The sequence below is a fragment of the Solanum verrucosum genome, unplaced genomic scaffold, assembly GCF_900185275.1.
Source record: "Solanum verrucosum unplaced genomic scaffold, falcon-dt-bn FXZP01000285.1, whole genome shotgun sequence".
NCBI classification, from domain to species: Eukaryota; Viridiplantae; Streptophyta; class Magnoliopsida; order Solanales; family Solanaceae; genus Solanum; species Solanum verrucosum.
Genome location: NW_026019934.1, coordinates 127123 through 152696, shown reverse-complemented (window position 1 = coordinate 152696; position 25574 = coordinate 127123). Strand labels below are relative to the sequence as shown.

Sequence of the window (25574 nt, the reverse complement as noted above, 5' to 3'; positions counted from 1 at the left end):
AATATTTTGTGGGAACTACAAATATTGTCGTTACTAAAATTGTTACTAGTGCGTGGCGATCTACATGCAATTGTCTTTAAAATTATATTTTTTGTGGGGACTACAAATGTTGTCGTTACTAAAATTGTTACTAGTGTGTGGCGATCTACATTCAATCATCATTAAAATAATATTTTTTTTGGGGACTGCAGATGTTGTCGTTCCTAAAACGGTTACTTGTGCGTGGCGATCTACGTGCAATTGTCATTATTTTTTTTTTTTTGTGGGGACTACAAATGTTGTCGTTAATGAAATTGTTACTTTTTATAACGGGTTTTACGGGATATCACGACATCTTACTTTTTTATTTTTTTTCGATGACTAAAGAAATTGCTATGAAAACCCCGTTTCTTGTAGAAACTTTGCATCTTACCCCCCATTTAATAATGTTTTAACATGTATGTCCAGTTTGTTTTGAAACTTATATATATCGATCAACTATTATTAAAAACAAACAATTTTTTGATAGGAATTTTGAGGAGCTCCCTCAGAAGATTTCTCCGATGGACTTTCCATTCGAATCACATATTTCTGATGGACCACCCTTGGAAATTCACTTATTTTAAGTAATTTCATGTTAAAACTTCAAAAGTTTGATGGTATAATAAAGATGTTAGGAATTACTTCGATGATAGAATCACGATTTTCATTAAGCTGACTTAATATATATATATCATTTTCTTGAATTTATTATATACAATAAATATACAATCATCCACACTGTAATGTAATGGGTTATCAAGGACCACCATAGGTATCCATAAATGGAATTTGGTAACATGAATCAGACAAGAGCCAGTTGATGAACTAGTTGATATGCTTCATCTAAAATGGAAATGGGCCAGGATTATAATTTTATAATGTGATGATCGAGTCGATTTAATGATTATAAATTTATTTCATACTAGAGAAGTGTTCGTTTAGATCTATCAAAAATAATAAAAATTGATTTCTTTGTCTTTAGTAGTAGGTTCAAACAATTTAATCATCATTTAAGCAATTTTATCTTTTAAGTTTTCAAAAATTGAACACTCTTCGTTAAATATTTATCAAATCCAAATTGTTAAATTTACTCAAAATTGCAAACATAAAAAATGTTAAATAGAATCTCATATTTGGAAGTACAAATTTGTAGTCTATGTTATTTTTGATCTATTTCAAGAGTCTGATGCATTTTCTTATGTTGCGATTCGGACGAAAATTTTGGTGTCTCAAGTGTATCTTTCTCACCATTTCAGTTAAATTTAAGTAATAATTTCAAAATAATAATAATACAATTAACTAACTTACATTACAAAAAATAACCCAAAACCTACATTGCAATGTTACAACATGTAAAACTGGGGTAGAAATCGAAGTTGTATCAAATAGGTTAGTCATATGTTGCAACATATTTTTAATCCAAACACAATAGCTCATTTTCGATAAAAAATATCTTTTTATCGTTATAACAATTTACACAAAATCAATTTTCAAGTAATCTTCCTTCTACTATTTCACTATTTTCTTTACAACAATGTAAAGGCTCACTTTTAATAAACTTAAAAGTACCAAAACTGGTCAAAGTAATACTTAAAAGGGACTATTTTGATCTTCTGACAAAATATAAGACTATTTTGTCATTTACTAATTTTTCACCGTTTGCCTTCACCGATTCGTTGTCATCGTTAACCTTTTTTTGGCTTCTTATTCAAAGTTGCTCTTTTTTTTCTGCTCTAAAACCTCAAGAATTTCTCATTCAATGCAACTTCTGGGGTTGTTTCTTTCTTCATAAAAACAAAAAAAAAACAAAAAATAATAGCAAAATTTTGAAAAAAAGAAGAAGAAAGAAAGATAAATACTCTTCCGGGTTACTGTAATTTGTCGATTTTCAGGTACTTTTTCATATTTTTTCTAGTTCGTATTGATTTATACCATTCTATGGACCCCTTTTTGATTTGGGGTTTTTAGTTTATGTATAATTTGAACGATCCTTTATTCATTCTGTTATTATTACTTGCTGAAACAATTTTTGTGATTTTGTAAGTTCTTGTTGAAGTTGTGTATTTGTTGGTTAATGTTGAAGTTTTACGTGAAAGACATGATTTTTTTATCTGTGTTTTTCTATTTTCAGGTTCAAATTTTTGATTGAAGGGATTTTTTTTTCTTAAAGATTGAACCTTTAGTTTAGCTGTTCTTGAGTTAAATGGTGAAAATGTGCTTAATGGATTGTTTTGATCTTTTTTTTTTTGTTTTTTTAAGCAAAAAACAGAAAGAAATTAAATAGCTTTCTGGGTTGCTATAATTTGTCGTTTATCAGGTAAAAACTTACTTTTTTTAAAGCAAAAACAGAAAGAAATTAAATAGCTTTCTGGGTCGCTATAATTTGCCTTTGCATATGTTTTCTAGTTCAGATTGATTTCTATGATACTTGTGATATTTAATGGACAGGGTGTTGGAATAATAATTCAAAGTTGGAGTACGAATACTAAGTTAATTAAGATTTGTTATTTATGATATTTGCTTATTTATGTTTAATTAGAATTTCTAAAACTAGTTTAATTTTGTTTGGTTCTGTCTAATTTGAACGATCCCTGATTCAGTTCGGTTATTACTTGGTGAAATATTTTGTGATTTTGTAAATTTTTGTTGCAGTAGTGAATTTGGCGGTTAATGTTGAAGTTTTACGCGAAAAGATATGATTTTTTGATGATGGGGTTTCTAGTTTGATTTGTGTTCTTCTATTTTCAGGTTCAATTTTTTGATTGAAGGGATTTTTTTTTGCTTATCTGTATGGTGAGTACTTTAAAGATTGTATCTTTGTTTAGCTGTTTCTGGTGTTAAATGGTAAAACTGTGCTTAATGGATTGTTCTGATCGAGTTTGGTGGTATTCAGGGAGAAGCTCCAGCTTTCTTTGCTGATAGTCTTATGGGAGATTTTCCAAAGAAAGTTGATTCGAAATCGAAGGGCAATGAAAGGGCTATCGTTGTTGGGAGTAAAATAGTATGATGATTCAATATATACTGATTTAATGCAATTTATTCGTTTTTATTAGCTATCAATGAAATGTTTTCTTTCCTTATTTTCATCAGTATGTGATTGATGGGGTAGATCATGAATTGGGGTCGACTATTGGAGTTCGAATCTTTGATAAGTCTAGTGGGGAATGGTGAGTCTTCTGTTGTAGTTGGTTACGCTTGAACTGTTTATAGTTGTTCTGTAGCTGTTACATAGGATGAAAAATGTATGAATGGATTTTGCAGGAGAATCCCCATTGTGTTGGGAGCAAAACCCAAGCCATCTAAGGACTACTCAGCTGTGCTTTTAAATGATGATCGCGTGTTAGTTGTTAGAGGGAACTCTGGTTCTAGTGAATGCTTTTGGTTTCTTGAGGTCAGTAAATCTCATGCTCACATGTTCCAAATGCTAATCTCTTTAACTTTTTGATTTGTAATGTCAAAACCTTTCGCGGAGTTTGTTGCTGATTTTTTTATGCTCTGCATGAAAAGGATAAATAGGAAAACTGCTTAGCTATTGACAACAATATCATTTGTTTGTTGAATAATGTCAAAATGAAATAACGAGTACAATAATTTGCGTTAATGAATTAATTCTAGAACCTCTTCTCCGTGTTATGTCCAAAGCTCTGTCATGCTTTTATAGGTGGGCACTCCATTTGTTAGACAACATGAAAAGACTTTAGGGAATGAGGTGGTTGCCTGGAGCAAAGGAGTTTTAGGCAATGTTGAGAAGCCTATTGTCATTAGTGGCCCTTCTGGAGTGGGTAAGGGCACCCTGATATCAAAGCTAATGAAAGATTTTCCATCCATGTTCGGATTTTCTGTGAGCCACACAACTCGAGCACCAAGAGCGAAGGAGCAGAATGGGATTCATTACCATTTTACTGACCGCAATGTGATGGAGAGAGAGGTAAAGGATGGCAAGTTTCTTGAGTTTGCTTCTGTTCATGGTAATCTGTATGGAACAAGTGTAGAAGCTGTTGAGGTTGTTGCTGATGCTGGCAAGGTATTTGTTCTTCCATGTTATTTATTCCGTTAAATATTGGTTTTCTTTTTATCATTTATCGATGCATAAACTGCAATGTTTCTATAATTTAGTTAATGATATTCTTTTTGAAGGTTAGCACTCAAATCTTTTTTTTTTAATGACGTAAGAACTTAAATGTACCTCAAAGAAAGAAGGGAAATTCTCTCTTTGATGGACCCCTATGGTTATCGCTGCATTTAGCTTTTTAGATTCTCCCTGAGAATAAATGCCCAACTTTTTAATTCTATCCCCATGGAGAGTAGATGCTCAGAATTGTGATATTTTGGCAAATAAGATGACTAACATCTGTAAGTTTTGGAATCTGTCAAACCGTTAGATCCTAAAGCCCTAGTGAGCCACATGATTGGGTACTTTCACACCTATGCACTAGCCGGCCACCAGAGTCGTGCTTTTGTACTATATTTTAGGAGTAGAATATTTATTTGTAATTGTAAATGTGCTTTCACATGTCATGCAAGTTAGGTCTCTTGAAGCTGGCATTGTGGCAACTACTATCTTTTTTAATTTATTGTAGGGATTGTACAATTAACTCATTTCATTGTTCTATTGGGATATAGCTCGACTCTTCTAAGTGAGTGTTCATTTTTTCTGAAACTTCTATCACACAGCTCAAGTTTTCACTGGATACGGCTAAGGTTTCTCGTTGTTTTTTTGTCTATCACTCCCCAGGGACACTGCCCTCCTCAGCCTACCCTCCTCTTTTCGTCCCCACTGTCTAAAATAAGGAAAAAAGTAGTTATACACTGCAGTGGATGAGGATTTTGATAATTTACCTATCAGTTCTTTTAAAAGATGAAGATTTTTGTCAGTTCTTAGATATTTACAAATGGCATCACACTTTGCATGTGCATTACATTGGTTGTTTCCTCTACAACCTTCAAAAACGGTTTAGTTCTGTGTGATTGTGTAGAGATGTATGCTTGATATCGATGTTCAAGGAGCAAGGTCTGTGAGGGCTAGCGCTCTTGAAGCCATTTTCATTTTCATCTCTCCTCCTTCTTTTGAAGAGCTTGAGAAGCGTCTTCGTGCAAGGTGGGCTAATCAAGAAATTCAAAGTTTCTCATCTTACATGCTGTTTAGTTATAAGAAGTATCGTCCATATTTTGAACAGGGCAACTGAGACCGAGGAACAAATCCAAAAGCGTCTCCGGAATGCTAGGGCAGAACTTGAACAAGGAAAATCATCTGGTCTGTTTGATCATATTTTGGTAAACGATGATCTTGAAACTTGTTATGAGAAACTCAAGGTGATTCTATTTAAAAACCTCATCTTTTCCTATTTTATATGTAAACGTCTTATCTAACAGACAATAATTCTTATGAAAAGAATATAATGACATCTACTAACATAACATAATGTATCTTTCAATTGATGTAGAACACTTTGTGTCTAAGAGAAGCTGCGAAATCTGCTCCTAAGACAAGTAAGTGCTAATATTTTGATGCCGTAGTTCTCTTCTTGATTAAAGATCAAATTATGCACCACTACTGGTTCCGTGATCTTTTCACAACTACAGTTCCAGAATCATTCAACTTGTCCATTGAACATCCAGTGTCAAAGATCGATCAAAAGCTTCTGATCAACTGTGGTGCTGCGGAACATGAAAATGCATCAAATAACACGTATGTTATCTCTTTTTCTAGATAGTCGATTATCCATATTATATGAGAATTCTAGAGTCTGGAGCGTCTGTTGCAGGTACATTCTGGACTTGTCTTTGCTCAAAGGAGGAGCCCCTGGACGGACAAGAGGACTAAACATATATGCTATTAATCCTTTGACTGATGATGTGAATGGCAACAACCAGCTAAACTTAACATCCCGTTTTGATTGACCACATCTTTTCTTCTTTTAAGTCGATGCAGAGGGCTGGAGCCCCTTTGAAAGAACCACAATTTTGACTTCCCGGTAACATTCTTGGATTGCAACAATGATTCAGAGATCCATGTTAGTGTACTATTCAAAGAAAACATGTGTTGGATAGGGTGCTTTTCGATCTTTTATCTATTTTGTTTCGTTTCTTCTAAAAGCTTATTCATTTAAATTATAGTCATTATCATGAAGTTTCAAATTCTACGAGTGAAACTTCAAGACGTTGTAGAATATGTAAGCTTAGACAAACACCATGATATTGCTTTCCCTTCTCTTTTTAATGTTGTTATTCTTACATCTATGATTATAATTCCCCTCAAAGTTATACAAACACCTTATATATCATACATGCCTCACTGAAAACCTAAAACATACACTACAAGTATTGTTTATTACATATACATATGATAATTACAACTGCAGGGATATTGGATATTTACATAACTCCCAAAAGAGTAAATTAAACTATAGTATGTATCATTCAGATGGGTATCAATTAAGTGGTACTTATGACTCGAAGACCAAGTCAAAAGACTACTAGATGTCTTGCAGAGTAACTCAAAAGACTACTAGAAGTCTTGCAGAGCAACTCAAAAGACTACTAGACATCTTGCAGAGTGACTCAAAAGACTACTAGACGTCTTGCAGACGTCTTGCAGACGTCTTGCAGAGCGATTCTCTTCAGAAATGTTCTGAGTGCATGCAGTTGCAATGGTTGTTGTCATTGAGGTTCCACTGATAATGACAACCCAATTGAAGATTTTCTGTAGTATCATGTATTCCAGATTGGAACTGAAATCCTCCAACAGAATTACTATGATTGGATGATCCAATTTCATGTTCATAATTGAGTAGGTAATTTGGAGAAGAATCAGAATCCATTGAACTTTTGCCTTTACTACTTGGAGTAGTGTTGTTATTAGTTGTAGTAGTAGATTGGATCTTCTTCTTTGTGTTGAGAAATCTACCTCCACCATCTCTAGCTCTCCTCATCGCGTGTCGATGACGCGATTCGTGAAGATAAGGCTGATTTGCGTACATACATTTTGAACAAACAAAATAACATCATTTGTTGTTTCTGTGCGTTCAACTGATTCCATTATGTTATGTATATGCATACGAAGATAGGGAAAATCTATATACATTTGAACAAACAAAACAACATCATTTACCTGTCGTCTCTGCGCGTTCAACCGGTCCCATTACTTTTGACTCAAACTATATATGTACATGCATATGGAGATACGGCTGATATACATTTGAATAAACAAAACAACATCAATTGTCCTCAAACTATAGATGCATACATATGAAGATAAGACTGATATACATTTGAACAGACAACATCATTTACCTGTTGTCTTTGTGAGTTCAACTGGTTCCATTACTTTCGATGCAACTATATATGTATATGCATATGAATATACACTTGAACAAACACAATAACATCATTAATCACCTGACCTTTTTCATGTATATATCATGAGTTAGCCCAATTAGAGCCTGTTTTAGGGTCGTGGATGTCTGTATGTTTCATTACTTTCGACTCAAACTATCAATACATATGCAAAAAAGAAAACATTTGTATGCATATCATAAGATAATTAATACTCATTTATTGAACGAACTGACTCTAGATTCTGAATTCCCTCACCATTCATAGGTATCTATGCCTAATAGTAACAAGTGTATATCTACGTGATCGATGAGCTTAACCAATTCATAAAATGTATTCAAATTATAATTATTAATAAGAACACTTCTCCAATTAAAATGTTTGTTGATAAAATTGACAAAATTAAGATGCATGAGTAGAGTGATCAACTATTCTTTTAAAAAATGTCGATGGATGTGTGTTGACTTCTTCAAAAGATCAGATATAGATGTGACAACATTTTTGGAGAGTCCGAGCAACATAATTAGTCTTAGCAACATAATTAGTCTTAGCAATCAAGAAAATTCAACTTTTATAGTCGCTGAAAATATGTCCAAATAGTAATTAAGACAAACAAATCGAAACGAAGGGATTACCTTTCGAGATTTGACCACTTTTTGCTGCAACACAGCCTTAGCACGAAGTTGCCTTCGTCTAAGAATTCCATGGTATTGTTTTGCATTTACATACATTGGCTCCTCTTTCACTTCAACTGGTAAAATCATTCTTCCATTATGATGCACTGTTGATGATCTCTCCATATTTTGATTTACCTGTTTATAAAAGGGAAAATTCCGCGATAACGTTATGTTTTACTATGATACTATATGTTGAAGGGTACATGTGATAATCATATTTAAATGCTTAAGTTATTAGAGAGAGCAAATTGTGTAAATATTTAGTATAAAACTATTTACCTAACTATTATCGTATGAATGATCTGATTGTGTAAATATTTTTTACGAACATGAAATCACATAAAGAGAAGGACATACCATAGGTTCACCACAAGCAATAGTAACATTGCCACCAGAATATTGTGGTACTTCTGAATAGGGATATGGTTTAAATGCCTGAATATTTTATAAATATAAGTATTAGTAAATTAAATAACTAATTCCAATCACATTTCAAATAATTAATTAAAAAAAAAAGAGGAAAATATTACTCACAATTGAGGAGGGTGCCATTAGTTCAAGTTGATTTGCTGCTCTTAAATTTTCACCCATGATTGGAGGCATAAATTCTACATGTTTGCCTTCTCTCTTGGAATCACCATCTGCTAAATCAAAAAAATAATCTCAAATTATTAATCGTTTCTTATTTCTCGAGATATAAATTATGTGAATTTTGGTTAATATTTTAAAATTATGTTATTTTTAGGGTAGGTGGAAGACTACGTACTCACAATCCTGTTCATCAGATTTCACTTGTGAAATTATATTTGATATGTTATTGTTCATCGTATGATAGATCACAAGAAGAATTGCGACTATAAAATTAATTCTCCGAAAAGGGAAAAGTGACACTAATGATAAAAATATATAGAAAGTTCCAATATTATATCATACCCGAATTTTGAAACATTGGACTTTCCACTTCGCCACAAGAACCGGCTCCGATTTCTGATCATATATTAAAAAAACTTATAAATGGATATATTACAGGGGTGAGTAATTATTGTAGTGGATAAGTTATTTTATTTTTAAGATTATAGTTTAAGTTTTTACGAAGAAATATATGCACAAATATTTGGATGATAGTTTTTTATTCAATAATTTTTATTTTACCACCCAATTTTCTATTTTTCTCTTGCCACTATTTAAATTTTGACATAATAGAAAAAGTCATACCAAAAATAACAATATCACTAGAATCTAGATCAAAATTCTAACGAATTGTCAGAAGACTTTCCTGAACAACAAAAAGTTATATGATAATCAATCAACGAAATTACTAACAGTGATCACCATAACATATGTACAAAAACTTATCATCACAACATGCATGTTATGATAATCACCAAAAAATTGACCATAAATTCCGATGGATTGCCAGAATTTTCAACCTTAGAAGAAGAAGAACCAACAAAAACATAAGGAAGAGGAAAGAAATCGTAGCGAATATATATATATATATATTTGCATAATTTTTCTTAACAATATGGTCAAAAATTAAATATGTGTCCTTCCTAATTAGTCCACTCTGCGTTCCTAATGATAATAACAACAATAATTATATCTTGATCACAAATCATTAAGTTAAAAATCGATTATAACATCAGACATAACAAAACCAAATAAATCAACAAGCAATTCTTCCTACATCAACCAAAAAATAATAAGTCATAGAAAAACAATAAGCAAGAAGAATATATTTACCCCCCTTAAGCCAACAAAATATGAATCAAGAAAATGAAAGCAATAGACATGTCAAGCTAAATTGACATATAATTAAATTCTCAAAAATTTCCCAATCAAGCAAGAAAAATAAGAGGAAAATTAAAGAAGACTCACATGAGATATAATTGATTGGAAGAGAAAATATATGTTAATAAGCTTTCTCTTTGTGGAAATATTGTATCTCAACCATATAAAGATTAATAAATATATATGGGGTTTAACATGGTCTATTCATAATTGTGCATGCTAAGTTAGAATAAAATAAAATAAAATAGAAAGAGAGAATCAAAGAAGAGAAGATAAGAAAGTGATGTGTGAATATTTAAATATAAAAACACAATCTAGGATTACCATTGTAAGACGTACAATGATATGTCCATTATTCTAATAGTAAATGACTAAAAGGCACTTGTTTAATATTCTTCTCTATTTTTGTCTATTATAATATATGCTCTCTTTGTATAAGAAGATGAAATTAATTGTGAGAAATGTTTTTTTAATTCATATGAAAATTTAATAAGAAACATGATTAGGTATAAGATAAGGTCATTTTGTTAGATTTTTTTGGGAATCATGCCTAAAATGGTTAGGTGGTAGATCTATCCAAAGTGGACCAACAATTAGAGGTTATCTATATGAAATTCTTCTTTTTATCACAGGAGAGAAATGAATTTTGCTAATTATATTGAGATTTCAATGTAGATATCGAATAAATAAAAAAAATATTAAAAAATACTTTAATTTCAATTCAAAACTTCAATCAAAATATTTGAATTTTATAAAAATAAGTAAATAGACGCATCGCATTATGAAGTATTCACGTAAATATCAATGACTGATTTCACCAACTCAAGCTCCTAAAATATTGGTTAAGCAAAAGAGATCTTTAGACTAGCTCCACTTTCACTTCAGAATCTTTGAATTATAATTAAGATAATAAGTACTTTAAAAATCTCCTTTTAAGTTATATCATTTATTTAAATCTTTTAATCTTAACCATATCAGGTAAGATATTGAAATTTATAATGTGCATTAATCTTTAAAGATGGTGATGAATAGTTAATACTTTCTCCATTTAAAAAAGAATGACCTCCTTTCTTTTTTAGTCTGTTTAAAAAAAATGACCTCTTTCCTCTTTTGGTAACATTTTAATTTCAGCTTTCCACATGACATATTTAAAGCCACAAAAGTCATCTTTATTTTCTAAAACTTCATGTCAAATCAAACCAGGTCACTCTTTTTTAAACGGAGAGAGTCCACTATATTAGATAAACTAACTTCATCCTTATTTTCTCAAAAAAAAAAAACCAAAAAAGGATAAAATAGTAAAAACACAAAAACAAGACAATAGTGGAAAATATTGATAATTCCAATATTAGAAAGTGGACAAAACGTGTCCTTTTTTAAATAGTGAATTCCTTTAACTTTTAGCCCCAAAATTGCCGCGTGTGTACGGCTATTCAATCTCGAAGCGTGATGACTCAACAGTCAATATAACGGCGCAACGCCGTTAACTCCCCTTCTCATTTGTCTTGTCGGGTAATTAGGTGGCAAACGTTTACCAATAAAATCGTTTCTATTACTATATTAGTGGATCGTTATATAAAAATAATTGTCACATATTAATTGATTATCTTATTAAATAAAAAAAATATTAATTAAACTTTTTCTACATTATCCTAACAATTAATACTTTTTGAAATTGATCACAGTTATTTGTAAAATTTCCAAGAAATTCTTTATGATTTTTTATACACCGTGTAAAATAAAAAGTGATCAACTGATATGAGACGGAACCGACAGAAGGAGTAAGACGACATTTCACGAGTCTTCGTGAAAGCGACCGTTAACTTTCCACGCGTCCAACCCAAACTAATAATGGAGTAAACGTTCTGCAGTTTAAAATATAGCCAAACAAGTGTGCTAATGTTTCCTAGTGCAATTATGGAAAATATGAACAAAATCAAAATGAATAGTTCCTAACCTTATCACCTTTTTACTTAAGTCTTGAGTCGTGTTCAAGATTTAATATATATGTATTAAAAAAAATTAATTTTTGATTTATATATTGTAAATAATATTTTATATATATAATATACTTTTTCTGCTAAGGGTGTAATTTCTTCGCTATATGTGACTACATCACTGCCTAGATCTCATTTATTGGATTCACGAGATATGTTATTGTTGATGTTATTGTAATTGCAACATGTATTTCAAGTTAGAGTTTTGCCACTATTAAGAGTTTAACCTATAGATTCACGAGGATTGAGTAGTTTTTGCTCATTCTTTACTAAATGTGTATAAATATTTGATTATGGATCTTATTATTATTGTAGTTTAATTTGAGATTATCGATAGAAATTCATAATTTTCAAATTCTGAATTTACGTTTATAAGTTGTAGATCTATGAAGTTTAACCTATAGCTCGTCCTCCCCCTAAATCCTACCTATAACGTATGATTAAATACACCATATAAAGGATGTTGAAAAAAAAGTTTTCCACCATATTATAATGGCTAGGATTTATAAAGAATATACTCTGCATATTCTAAAAGATATCTAGGTTGGCTTCACAAGAACTTTTGATGATCGATGATATACGTTGTGTTATAAGAATAAACCTATAAGTAATTTAAAACATGATCTTAATTATTTACGTTAAATTATCATTTCTTCAAAAACCACGTGATTTTAAAACCAAAATGGAAATTAAGAAAAAAAATTTGAAAGTGATTTATAATCTTATAGATGCTAAATATAGTAAACTTCAATGACACTTCTCTCTCACATAAATTCTTATAAGATTCTTGACGTTTTTGTGTGGTTGTCTGGTCGAGTAAACGTCACAACTCACATGCTCTTTTATTTTTTAGTTTAAGACGGTCTGGCGTACTAAGTTCTCGCTATGTATAAGATTCAAGGAAAAATCAAACTACAAGGATATATTGTACGAGACTTATCATGTAATTATGCAAGAAAACGCTTCCTTAGTCAGATGACAATAACTTTACCATTTACGTTAAGACTTTCGTCAAAATTGACCCCAATAACTCTTTGAGCAACTAACACTTAGTTCAATGACTTTAATGAGACAAAAAATAGTTTTGTGAACTTTGGTGATACAAGAGGTAAAATTTATTTACTCAAGTGTGATATTAGACTGAATTAAGATAATTATCGGTATAAATTTAAAATATAATGCGTTCAATAGTAAAATTCTCAAAATCCTGAATACGTCTCTTAGATAAACTTGTTGAAATTTTGAACTTTACCTGTGAGAATTGAAGCTTCTTGTTCTTTGAGATCCTTGTGGTTGAAATTTTTGAAGATCTATTTCATGAGTTGTTGTTGTGCAGTAGCAAGGTACTTCAGAGACAAGAGGAGAAGAAAAAAGGGGGAAATTAAGCCAAATTTATTTTCTGTTGATTATGGCCAAGTGAATGGTGGATACAAGTCCCATGTGTTAGACTGGCTCTGATATTGACGGAGACATATGAACTAGGACCAGTGACGGAGTCACCTTTGTACAAGAGAGTTGAAAATTAGACTGTAGATGTTGAATCACTTTTGACTTTTTTGTGTTTACTTAGTGAAAGTCTATATTCCGATTGTATTGACCTTTTATTACTTATCCCGTGTCATTATCTAGACATTTCATTACTTATCGGTCTTCACCCCTCTCACTCCAGAGACGAAGCTAGTAAGGGCCCAGAGGTTCATCTACTAGGTGACAAACAGAAGTATATACTTTATAATATAGTTTTAACATAAGTTATGTACAGATAATGAAGCTTGAAGCAGCTTCCAAATGACATTGTTTTTCACTATGAATTTGAATAAGTCTTCCATGTAACTGCCTTCACATCCTTGATTCTATTAAGAGTAGAACACGAAAATCAATAGTAAGGTTTTCAAGAAGAGTTTAAGATATATGCACGGAAGGTCACATATAAATTAACTATTGGTACATTTCTATGATAACTGCGCTTTAATTGATAATGTGAAGAATCTCAGAGTAAAAAAGATTGAACTATTAGTACTGATGATTATATATATGGAGTATTATTTTTGTGCATTGCAATAATTTTTAAAAATTTTGAACCAGGATACATGGTATTTACGAATTGACAATGACTCCTGTAAATGCATATGATTTCCTGATTCTTTATCTTTACCTATACTCTTAATGTAGCACAAAACAACATCCTAGTACTTTATTAAACCTCTATTTCTTAACAACTTTATTACCTTGTCGTCAAGACTATACTCTTTCATAATTCAAGAAACATTATTAATTTTATCCTTTCCATCCTTTTTATTTTCTTTATATTTATAGAATGATTGGGTTATATAGTTTAGTGTAAAGGCGGTAAATTTAAACGAAATGGGATTAAAAAAGTTTCCTTATAGGTCAAAATCAGTTACTTGCATACAAATATGATTGGGCCTCGACCCAAAATCCAAATATGATTGGGCCTGACCCAAACAAGTCCGGCCCATTAAAACAGTTTCTTAGCTTCCTCACCTTTGCCACTTTACTTGTAGGCTGCCGCAAAATCTGCCCGTGACCGGTAAGTACTATAAAGTTTGTGTCCTTTTAGTTGGTTTTTGAGTTGAAATTGATGATTTATGACTTTTTGTGAATTGGGTTTCTGTTTCTTAGAACACGGAATATAACTTATGCTATTCAATGGTAAATCTTGTTTCATAAAGTTTGTGTCTTTTAGTTAGTTTTTGAGCTTCCATTGATTCTTTGTGACTTTTCGTGAATTGGGTTTCTGTTTCTTGGTAGAATAAGCATATAAACATTGAGGACTTATTTGATTTTGTACTGGAAATATTCTTATAATAGGTTATATAGCTTATGGTATTCAATGGTAAATCTTGTTTCATAAAGTTTGTGTCTTTTAGTTAGTTTTTGAGCTTCCATTGATGGTTCTGGATTTTTCTGAATTTTAATGGACTGGAGGAATTGTGTGATATTATACTAAAAAATCATTGAATATGGACTACAGATTATGCTATGGAATGGTAAATCTTGTTTCATGAAGTTTGCGTGTTTTAATTGGTTTTTGAGCTTCCATTGATGGTTTTGGATTTTCTATATTGGGTTTCTGTTTCTTGGTAGTTGGCATTTGAAATTGGAAGTTGTGATATTATAGTTGAAAATTCTTTGTACATGTACAAACTCTATCCCCAATCAGTTGGTGTTTCAAACATGTTAGAATATTGATTCTTCTATATGCTTACAAGTTATTCCTCCAAACTATAGCCTCATTTTGGGTTAAATATGTTCAGGTTCTTTTGCCTTTCAGTAGATAAACGTATGGATTGTTCAGCCATTGCCATAGTTCAAGCTCATCAACAAGAAGGATATGTGCAAAAAGGCGAGGGAGCCAGTATAATATAGTGGCGTCTAAAAGTCCAGATGTTCAGTAAAGTGTGCATTAACCAGCTATCCGTTGAGAGTGTTAGCTTGCCGCAAACAGCAAAGATGATTGATGCTTTCTCGCTCGTCTAAACTGCATATTCTTCTTAGTTTTGGGCTCAGAGCACGGGCCAACAGCAAGGTATATATAACTCAGTGTGTTTATTTTCTAGTGAATATCAATCTGCAGCCTCTCGCAGGATCTGAAAAGCCACAGTCGAACAGCACAGAAACACATACAGTCGTTGATGGCAATGATCGCCAGGAGAAGCAAGAGCTCTGTACCTCTCTTGCATGAAGTCCTCTTCTCCGGCCACCCTCTTCCCTGCTCATACACCCAGCGGCAGACCTATGTAGATGTGTACATGAAATGGAAGAAAGACTCTTTTTTTGACTCCATTGATACTATTCACAGATCAGTTCAACTCAAGCCTTTAATTGCTCTTAAGAACTGCATAGTCTCCTCTTCACCTAATGATTATTGCATCCCCATTTCTGTTATTTCGAAAAAAGGCTTAGAGTTAGGGATACCCATTAAGGTTGCCAGGTTCTTAAGGCTGTATCCATCTGTTTTTGAGGAATTTACTGGCCCTAACTACAATTTGCCTTGGTTTAAGTTGACCCAGAGGGCTATTGAGCTTGATAGAGAGGAGAGAGAGGTCTACTTAAAATTTAAGGATGATATCATTTTGAGGCTGAAGAAGTTGATACTGATGAGTGGCAGGGAACAGATGCTTCCTCTAAAGATAATTCAGGGTCTGCAATGGTATTTGGGGTTACCCGACGAATTCTTAAGGAAACCGGAAGACAATCTTGATGGGTGTTTCAGAGTTGTGGAAATAGAAGATGGATTGAAAGGGCTGGCCGTTAATGTTGATGGAAGTGAAAGGCTTTTATCAGTGATGCAGATGAATGCGATGAAGAGGGGAGTGTATAGTGGTGTGGACGGTGAGGCAATAGAATTTCCACTGTATCCATCAAAGGGATTGAGGCTTAAAAGAAAAATTGCAGACTGGTTTGATGAGTTTCAGAAGTTTCCATATGTTTCACCCTATGAGGATTTTTCAGATTTAGATCCAAATAGTGATATAGCAGAAAAACGAGTGGTGGGTGTACTTCATGAATTGCTTAGTTTGTTTGTCGAGCATGCTGCAGAAAGGAAGAGGCTTTTGTGTCTTAGGAAATACTTGGGGTTGCCGCAAAAAGTTCACAAGGCATTTGAGAGGCATCCTCATATCTTCAATTTGTCATTAATGAACAAGACTTGCACCGCAATACTAAAAGAAGCTTACTGTGATAGAGGGGCTATCGAGGAACATCCATTAGCAAAAGTTAGAAAAAGGTACATCAAATTGATGAAGGAGTCGGAGGGTATACTGAAACGTAAAAGGTTTAACAACAGGCCAATTGATCAGGGTGACTCGAATATCAAGGACTTGGATTGTACAGATGATGAGGATAAGAAATTTACAACTTAACTCTGCTCTTTATGCTTGTGTCACTATAATCAGGTGCAGGATTTAAAAGAAATTATAAACGAGAAGGAAAAGAAAATTGAAAGAACTGTTCAAGCAGGATTTGTAGGCATTTGGAATGAAATGAAAAGACTGTTTGATCTCTATAGCTTCAGAGGTGGATGTTTCTCTCATTTATGCTGCAGTTCTTTCATCCATTAAGGGTGATTTCAGTATGAAGGGGATGGCCACAGTCATACGAAGGAATAGTCATACTATTAAGTATTACCAATGGAGCCTCAAAGTCTTGATCAATGGTATATGATTAGCTTACATGATGTATTATTAGCTGACTGATGCCCCCCTCTCATGTCTTCTATATATGACATGCTTGACACTTTTATGTAACAATGTTGGATAGTTTTATGTCGTTTTTCCTTGACATAAAATTACTATTCCTTGTGATCTATCATAACTTTTTTCTTAGTTTCATGCTTTCCTTTGTTGTTTCTTCATGTGTAGCCACCTGACCATGGCATTGATTTCTGCTCGGTTTTCTCAACTTTGAAATTATTGACGTGGGAGCATGCTCATCGAGTCTTTGCTCTTTCAAGCATCCAACACCACATGGAACTAAATTGTCCTTGTTGATGCGTTTATGTTTAGTTCCAAGAGTAGATGCTTTGTCTAGTTTTTGAGTGAACTGTGGATTGTGCATGTTTAATCTTTGCTCGTTACAATCCTCTATCAGGAACCTCTTGTGACTTTTTGGTGTAGTTCGTCAAAACAGAGAAGCCTCCATTGCAGACTGCAGAAACTATGATGGATGGCTTTGGGGATTGAGAGGAAGTCTTTCTTACCGGAAGATAGAAGAATATACACGAACACTTCAGCATCATTGAAAGTAGCAGCACAGAGCTGGCATTATAAGGAAACTACTTAAAGAATTCTTGAAGATAAGCATAGATCAATATATGTAATGAAATGTAGTGTCTTATAATTGCTATGTTCCTGTTTGAACTGTGCATTACAACCAAGAAGTAAAATTTTGTGGACGTTTTGAATTCCCTACATGTTTAAGGGAACATAAAGTCCCCTTTTTCTGTACATTTTTGGCACCTTGTTGGTGCAATCAATGAATTTATAGCAGTAACAAATAAAACTGTGATCATTATGATTCTCAGTATTTCAAGCATGCATGTTGACAATTTTTTAGATTTTTTATTGAGAAGTTGTTTGAGTTATCATGAAATATTCATGTTGAGCCCAATTTGTGATCTTAAACTTGTATAAGGGTTACTTCTTACACTGGGTGAGTAGTGATGCTTCAATCCCAAGCAAGTTGGAGTTGGAGTCGACTATGTGAATCTCCACTTTCCATTTAGGCCAATGAAGCAAAATAGTGACTGTACATTTACAGTAGCAAATTAAACCAGAAATCTGTTTCTTTTGATTTGTAAAACCTCTCAATATGTTCCCTACTCCAATGGTATTATTGCGAAGGGCCCAATGTAGTGGCGAACACAAGATTTTCACCAAGAGGGTTCAACATTATATATACATAAAGATTTTAATGTTGCATATGAAATGCCAAACCTCCATTTACACATAGACAAGAAAAAAGAAGTATATATGATTGAAGGCCTTGTACAGAATGGTACATATCAAGAACTGTTTCTGGTTTTAACCCTTCCCATATAACCTCCTTACTCGCTCTAATATGAAAATTGAAATTACAACCTCGGAGCTGATCGTCAGAGAAGAACAGCAACCTCAGACAATATACATAGTTTAACTATTTTTAGACCACTAGTCTAGGCTAAGAACAGTGAGTTTCGTACCGTTTTGTATTTCTACAGGGGTTTTCATGATCTGAAGGTCTGAGATTAAGCAGAGACTTTTGGATGATACGAGTTTTGATTCAACTCTGTGTAACCTCTTGAAGCATTTCTATCACCTTCTTCATTCTTGGTCGTTTTGCTGGAATGGTATCGGTGCACATCAATGCGACTTTTAGAGTTGCAAGCATTTCTTTCCTCCAAGCAAACGAAATGGTGCTAAGTCTTGCATCAAGTATCTGCTCTGGTGTTTCTCCTCTCGCAGAAGCACCATGAACCCACCTGACCAGATCAACTCCTTCACCAAAAGCTTCATCAACGGGTAGTCGGGTGGTAAGGATCTCGAGCAAAACAACGCCATAGCTATAAACATTTCCGGGAGCTGTTACTTGCATTGTATATGCATACTCTGTTGAAGAAAAAGGAACTAGTCAGACACCAGACATTTTCCACAAAAAGAAAATACTCCCTCCGTTTCAATTTGTTTGTCTGGCAGATAGAATATACAAAATGTCCATGGTCTTAATAATGTCAGGTGTAAAGTTAAAATTAAAGAGTTACAAAGAAAGGAAAGACATTTTTTTTAAACCGACTAAAAAGGAAAGTAAGACAAACAAATTGAACCACAAGGTAGTAAAATGATTAGCCAAGTCTTTCAAGCCATAGAATATACCTGGGGGAATGTATCCAAATGAGCCAGCAACAGCACTAATACTTGCAGTCCCTCTAGATGGATCAAGAAGTCGGGATATTTCAACTTCAGCAACCAAAGGGGTGAATTTAGAATCAAGAAACACATTCCCTGAAGAAACATCAAGATGGATTATGGCCACGTGATGAAGGAACACTAACCCTTCTGCAACTCCAATGGCAATGGAAAGTCTTGTAGGCCAGTCAGGTTCGTACACAGGTTTCTGGCTAAACTCATGAAGAAACTGAGCCAATGTCCCATTGGGATAGTATTGATGTAAGAGTAGAACAACATCCTCATAGATTGCAAACCCGATAGGCCTCGTCAGATTATCATGACAGAGTTTACTTAGCTTTTCAAGCTCTCTGATCATCTTGCTCTGGTGATGAACTATAGTCTTGTCCATCGACTTTAAGCTCTTAACATACAAAATCATCCCGGAAGGCATGTCTGCTCTATACACATCACTGAAAGTTCCAGTACTAATCTTATTTGTATCTTTCCTGACTGCCTTTACAACTGCATCAAAATCTATTGCTTGCTTGAGATTTTCATCGAAAACATTCCCTGCTATGATCACTGGTTTGCTACAAGTTTCATCAGTGGTATTTCCATCTTCCATGGTGGTTTTCTCTTGTTTCTCCCTCATCATGTATAGTAAAACAACCACTGTGACAGCTGTAAAAATTGCCAAACCAGAACCAACAACAGCCAAGATGAGCCGGTAGGAAACTCGGTGATGATTACCGTTGTGTTCAAAATCATATCCACAATCACTACTCAAAGGCTCACCACAGAGCCCTTTGTTTCCAAGAAAGCTTGAATTTAAGCTCTTCTCAAATGGAGCAAAAGCAGGTATTGGTCCTGTGAATTGATTGCTCGAAAAGTTAACCTCTATCAAGCTCAACATGCCCTTCAATTCCAATGGAATATTCCCTGACAGCTGATTATTCGATACATCTAAAGAAACCAACTTGTCAAGTTTTCCAAGATCCTTAGGCAACTGTCCATGGAGATGATTATGACTCAAATTCAATGAAATCTGTAAGTTCTTCATATGACCAATCTCAGAAGGGATGCTTCCAGTAAGATAATTACTCCCCATTTGCAACTCAAGCAGTTTTACGCAGTTCCCAATCTCACGAGGTATATCCCCTTTCAAGGAATTCTGTCCCAACAGCAAGAACTGCAATTTAGTTGTGTTGCATATATCTCCTGGAATGGTTCCATTGAACTTGTTGTTACTTAAATCAAGCTTGTTGAGATTCTTGCACCTCAGAACTGAAGTCGGAATCTCTCCATAGAGATTATTCCCTGGAACAATCAACTCCTGTAGATTATTGAGCTCACCAAACTCTGGAGGGATAGTTCCGGAAAATCCATTCGAAGCTAAATTAAGAAGAGTGAGATTAGAGCATTTCGCAAATCCTGAGACGATTTCCCCGGAAAGTGTGTTATTATCTGCTTCAAAATAAGTAAGACTACTTATATTTCCAATTCCTTTAGGGATATCACCTATCAGCTTGTTATTCCCAATTCTAATGCTTGAAAGGCCTTTGCAATTCACAATTGAATCAGGAATAGTGCCAGTCAACTTATTATTAGTCAGAACTAAAAATTCAAGCTTTTCCATAGCAAAAATACTCTCAGGAATTGTCCCTTCAAGCTGATTTGAATGAAGATTTAACAACAAAAGCTCAGAATGTAAGCCTAAGTTAACTGGAATATCACCACTAAACTCATTCTCATAGGCTGCAAACACTCTAAGATTAGTCAAATTCCCAATCCACATAGGAATAAAACCACTCAATTTGTTAGTAAATATTTGGAAATAAAGCAAATTCTCCATCCCTTCAAGCTCATCAGGTATTGAACCAGTGAGCAAATTGTTTGAAAGGTTCAATGCTCTAAGGTTCTTGAGCTTACCTAATTCACCAGGAATAGAGTTTCTAAACATGTTAAAAGACAAATCAAGAAACTGAAGCTCAGACAAATTCCCAAATGCTTGTGGGATTGAACCTTTGAAATTGTTATTAGAAAGGTCCAGCCATTTCAATCCTTTGAGCTCAGATATTAGAGTCACATTACCTTGTAATCGAAAACCCGAAAGATTCAGCCTTTCCACCATTGAACTGTTTGAGCTGCTGCAACTAATGCTATGCCAAGAACAGAAATCAGTGCTATTCAGATCCCAACCAGGTATTGCTAGCTCTTTGCCAATTGCTTCCAAAATGGCTTGTTCATGAAGAGCCTGTACAATCCCAAATTGAGACCTTAATAACAACCCCACCAGCAAAACAGTGAACAACCTCAAAGTTACCATTTTTAAGTTGTTTTTTTCAAGAAAATCTTCAATTTCTTCCCTTTTTTCCCCAAAAAGAAAAAAGCCCAAATGGAACAATCAAGAAACCATAAAGAAACAAAATGCTAGAACCCAAAAACCAAGAAACCTTGTAGAGACAACTAGAGTAGAAACAGAAGGGTTTAGAAAACAAAAGATACAAACTTGAACAACTTAAAGGAAATGAACCATTTCAAGAATCTTGAAAATGAAACAGAACAATAAAGATGCAATCTTTACTACTCAAGAATGAACCCCATGTACCAAAAACAACAAATAAGTTGCAGAAGTGATAAAAATTGCAGTTTCAAGTACAAATAGAAGAAAGATACAAACTTGAACAACTTAAAGGAAATAACCCATTTCAAGAATCTTGAAAATGGAACAGAACAATAAAGATTCAATCTTTACTACTAAAGAATGAACCCCATGTACCAAAAACAACAAATAAGTTGCAGAACTGATAAAAATTGTAGTTTTTAAGGACAAATAGAAGAAAGATGATGCAAATGGGGTACTTATTTTGATTTAGGAAACTGCTTACATGGGCCAGGTGTTTTTCTTTTTTCTCTATTGGAATTTCTGAAAAGAGAAAAGAGAGTTTGGGAGAGAGAATCTATGCTACTAATGACTACTACTTATTTGAGTACTCAAACTCAAACTGACAATGTCACGAGAAAAGAGCAGTGTGAGTGAATGAAACTGTGTATATGAGTCTCTGCAACTGCTACTTATGAATACTTCCAATAGAATGTGTTATTTACACGGCACAAATCTGAATTAATCGGATAACTGAATTACGAATGTCATATGTTAATGGTTTAGTTTGGTGATGTAGTTCAAATAATTTTAACTATGACATGGCATACTCTTTTTTAGTCTGTTCGAAAAGAAACGTCACATTTCTATCAATGAAAATAATTTACTTTGAAACTCATGTTACCTACCACGTAAATAGTCGAGAAATATTTAAATGATAAATTTCAAAAGTGTTCATTTCATGTCATGTTGTCCAAAGATGGAAGGGAAAGACCTACAACGACAATAACGACAAAACTTTTCAAATAATTGACTCATTTACCAAACAAAGTCTCGTGAAATCTTCTCTCTTTGCCTTCTATGTTACATAAAAAATGACTTGCAAGTTTTATTATGATTGATCTTCATCAGTTATTCCTTGTTCGTTAATTTCATTATCAAGAAGTATACCTACAACTTCTTGTATTAATTCTCCCGCGCATGTATATAAACAACGAAGCTAGGAATTTCGATAAAAAAATTCAAAAAAAAAGAGATTTTTTTTTGTGTTAGAGAGATGCAATAACTTGTATATGCATCAGTAAAATTATTTGTACTCTATTTACAAAATGTAATTTTTTAATGAAAGAGAATCAACCTCTTGCCTATGCATATATCTATTTCTTGTTGATATATAGTAGATCGTTGATGGTATAATTCTATTAAATAACTCTTCTAAAAAGTTCATTAATATCCAATAATAAGTTTTTCATTTCTAAATCTCTCATTTAATAATATGCTCTTATGGATATGTAATGTCACGATATATTTGAGATCATAAATTTTACTTAACTTTTACTATGTGTCATAAATTTGCATGCCACTTCAAATTCAAGGTATAATAATAAGAATTATTATTATTATTTTGGAGGGACAATAACAGGAAGAACAAAGTAAATAAAAAGTATAATTACATATGCCTAGGATTCCGTCCCATGTGAGTAATGTCATGTTGGTCTTCTGTCCTGTCATTCTCGATATGACATAACGAGAAATACCTAAAATGTTTTTTTTTATTATATATATATATATATAATTAAAATCATATGTTATAATATTTCGATGATTCGTATCGAAATCGTGTTTTACCCCTTAGATAACATGTCTATGCATTTCAGGGAGAACCCGTTAGTTTTAGACGTGAGTGACATTTTACACCTAATCGAAACGTGAGTCTATCTATAATTGAGTGAATTTTAAAGAGATGTATAACTTTAAGGAGCTAACTTAAACCTAATCGATCGTTACTTGTGAGAAAATTGACTCTTTTTTTTTTAATCTTAGATGATTGTGTCATCTAGGAAATTAAATGATCAACTAGTATTCATCATATAATTTCCAACAAGTATGTTACAATTGAATTGATTATTTTTTATTAATATTAAATGATAAATACTTATAATAGGTGAATATAACGAAGTTCTTATAATAATAATTATTATTATTTGATATTCAATATTTGTTGAGCTGATAAATTTAAATTCACCTCAATAAGGGGTAATTATAAAGGAAACACTCCTTATTAGAAAATTTTCTATTCTCATGACTAGCTCAAACTCGAGATATTTGATTAATAATGAAAAATTATATCCATTTTACATCTTTAGATGGTCCTGTTATTATTGTATTAATATAAGAGATTTATTTAAGCCTTAGGATTTGCATATTATGCATTTTTGGGACATGATTAGACCTACATATTAGTATCAAACTAGACATACATTAAATTATTTGTAGGATTGAAAAATAATTTCTAGAGATTTGACCTTCAATTGTAAATGTTGATTAGATTATGTAGTTCTTCCAAAGCAGCATTATTGATATAATATAAAGTTTAAAGGAGGGATAATTTGAAGGGAAATTAATTGAATTATTTGAGAAGGTGAAAGGACCCACTAGTAATGGGCAAAAGGTTACAAGTAGGGCCTTTGCATGTCTCTATAATTGTTAGGTAAAATAAATAAAAATAAAAATAGTACATCACCACCTATTAAAACATAAAATAAAATAAAAATATGTATGAATATATGGAAATTAAGAAAATGGAAAAAAATTTGTATATTTAAAATTAAAATTAAAATTAACTAATAGGATAGTTGTTATGAAGTATGAACTTTGTTAGTGTTAGTGATGGATTATGTTTAAACTGTAGCTAGAACAATAGATATGAAATTAAATATTAGAATAATTACAAGAAAATATTACTTAAGTCAATAATTAAGTGTGAGAAATCATTTTTTTCCTTTAATTGTCATGAAAAATATGTTTCTGAAAAGAAAATATTTTCTAGTAATCGAACATAGCGAAAAATATTTTTTGCTGAGAAAATTAAATCTATTTTTACTCCTCATGTCCCATGTTAGTGCTACAGTTAATCCATGCAATTTTTTGGATTAATGATGAGCTTAATTTATTTTTAAAGTATTTTTTTTCTTTTTAGTCGTTCATAAAAATAATAATCATCAAGTATAGATATTTTGTTTACTAATATATAGTATACATAAAATGTTTATTTTTGATATAAAATAATACAGTTTTTACATATTTAACTAGCGAATTTAATTATTTTGAGCTGATCGATCAAATATGTAACTTGCCATTTTTTATGTAACTTTTGTACAACAAGACTATTATGAGTTCGACACTTCCTTCAACATAACCAAAAGACTTAATCATTTTTACTAAGCTTTCTGCTGCTTACTTTTGGGATTAATTAATTAGTTAATTAACTAATCACCACTTAACAGAATCATTCACCACGCCGTTGCTTTTGACTATTTTGTTATAATGTTAAGTTAAAGATGAACACTAATTAAGTCAGATTGGACATTTAATTTATTGATTAGTTGTTATTAAAATTAAAATTAAAATTATTGTAATAGTATGTTTTAAATTGTGTGCAATTAATTTGTCTTTCGTACATTAAAGGAACTAAGAGTATTATTACAGTCATTAATTACCTAGTTTTAATTTTTTAAATTATTACTTTATGGGTACCAAATCATGTGTACTTTATAGTATGATTCTTGTTTAGTCAATTTTTTACCAATTTATTTTGACATTTTTTGGTTTCATCATTGCGAATAATTAAACACGTTAGCTAAGTGTTATAAACAATCAGTGAAATTTTGGTTGATATTATCCGCAATAACAATAATATAATTGATGAAATTTTACGATGAATCCAAGGAGGGTACATAATTTATTTTTATCTCGTGAAAAT

At 32.5% G+C, this 25574-nt stretch overlaps 4 protein-coding genes across 4 annotated transcripts; 2 read left to right on the top strand and 2 right to left on the bottom strand.

Moving 5' to 3' along the window:
- Positions 1-2761: 2761 nt before the first annotated feature.
- Positions 2762-6117, top strand: LOC125834124 (guanylate kinase 2-like). Its single transcript, XM_049513315.1, has 10 exons — positions 2762-2814; positions 2915-3022; positions 3112-3188; positions 3283-3412; positions 3683-4045; positions 4998-5119; positions 5199-5334; positions 5466-5511; positions 5605-5710; positions 5787-6117. The coding sequence occupies exons 1-10, from the start codon at positions 2812-2814 to the stop codon at positions 5920-5922; spliced, it is 1227 nt and encodes a 408-aa protein (XP_049369272.1). The 5' UTR covers positions 2762-2811; the 3' UTR covers positions 5923-6117.
- A 517-nt stretch (positions 6118-6634) lies between these two features.
- Positions 6635-13117, bottom strand: LOC125834303 (nuclear transcription factor Y subunit A-9-like). The gene is made up of 5 exons (XM_049513459.1): positions 13074-13117; positions 8568-8674; positions 8391-8468; positions 7992-8168; positions 6635-6986 (listed from the first exon to the last, which is right to left on the bottom strand). The coding sequence occupies exons 2-5, from the start codon at positions 8634-8636 to the stop codon at positions 6642-6644; spliced, it is 669 nt and encodes a 222-aa protein (XP_049369416.1). The 5' UTR covers positions 8637-8674; positions 13074-13117; the 3' UTR covers positions 6635-6641.
- A 1834-nt stretch (positions 13118-14951) lies between these two features.
- On the top strand, positions 14952-16935 carry LOC125834650 (protein WHAT'S THIS FACTOR 9, mitochondrial). Its single transcript, XM_049513786.1, has one exon. The coding sequence runs from the start codon at positions 15478-15480 to the stop codon at positions 16705-16707; it is 1230 nt and encodes a 409-aa protein (XP_049369743.1). The 5' UTR covers positions 14952-15477; the 3' UTR covers positions 16708-16935.
- Positions 16936-18212: 1277 nt separating this feature from the next.
- LOC125834165 (leucine-rich repeat receptor-like tyrosine-protein kinase PXC3) lies at positions 18213-21649 on the bottom strand. Its single transcript, XM_049513365.1, has 2 exons — positions 19195-21649; positions 18213-18930 (listed from the first exon to the last, which is right to left on the bottom strand). The coding sequence occupies exons 1-2, from the start codon at positions 21533-21535 to the stop codon at positions 18605-18607; spliced, it is 2667 nt and encodes an 888-aa protein (XP_049369322.1). The 5' UTR covers positions 21536-21649; the 3' UTR covers positions 18213-18604.
- Between the last annotated feature and the right edge of the window lie 3925 nt (positions 21650-25574).

Excerpts from the sequence above, each read along its gene's own strand:
- LOC125834124 (XM_049513315.1), top strand. Across the intron at positions 3,189-3,282 it reads GATAAGTCTAGTGGGGAATG|GAGAATCCCCATTGTGTTGG; the intron begins GTGAGTCTTCTG and ends TGGATTTTGCAG. Across the intron at positions 5,711-5,786 it reads GAAAATGCATCAAATAACAC|GTACATTCTGGACTTGTCTT; the intron begins GTATGTTATCTC and ends CGTCTGTTGCAG.
- LOC125834303 (XM_049513459.1), bottom strand. The coding sequence starts at position 8,636 with ATGCCTCCAATCATGGGTGAAAATTTAAGAGCAGCAAATCAACTTGAA. Across the intron at positions 8,169-8,390 it reads TTGCTTGTGGTGAACCTATG|GTAAATCAAAATATGGAGAG; the intron begins GTATGTCCTTCT and ends TTTTATAAACAG. Across the intron at positions 6,987-7,991 it reads AAGTGGTCAAATCTCGAAAG|CCTTATCTTCACGAATCGCG; the intron begins GTAATCCCTTCG and ends TACGCAAATCAG.
- LOC125834650 (XM_049513786.1), top strand. The coding sequence starts at position 15,478 with ATGGCAATGATCGCCAGGAGAAGCAAGAGCTCTGTACCTCTCTTGCAT.
- LOC125834165 (XM_049513365.1), bottom strand. The coding sequence starts at position 21,535 with ATGGTAACTTTGAGGTTGTTCACTGTTTTGCTGGTGGGGTTGTTATTA. Across the intron at positions 18,931-19,194 it reads ATTTGGATACATTCCCCCAG|AGTATGCATATACAATGCAA; the intron begins GTATATTCTATG and ends TTTCTTCAACAG.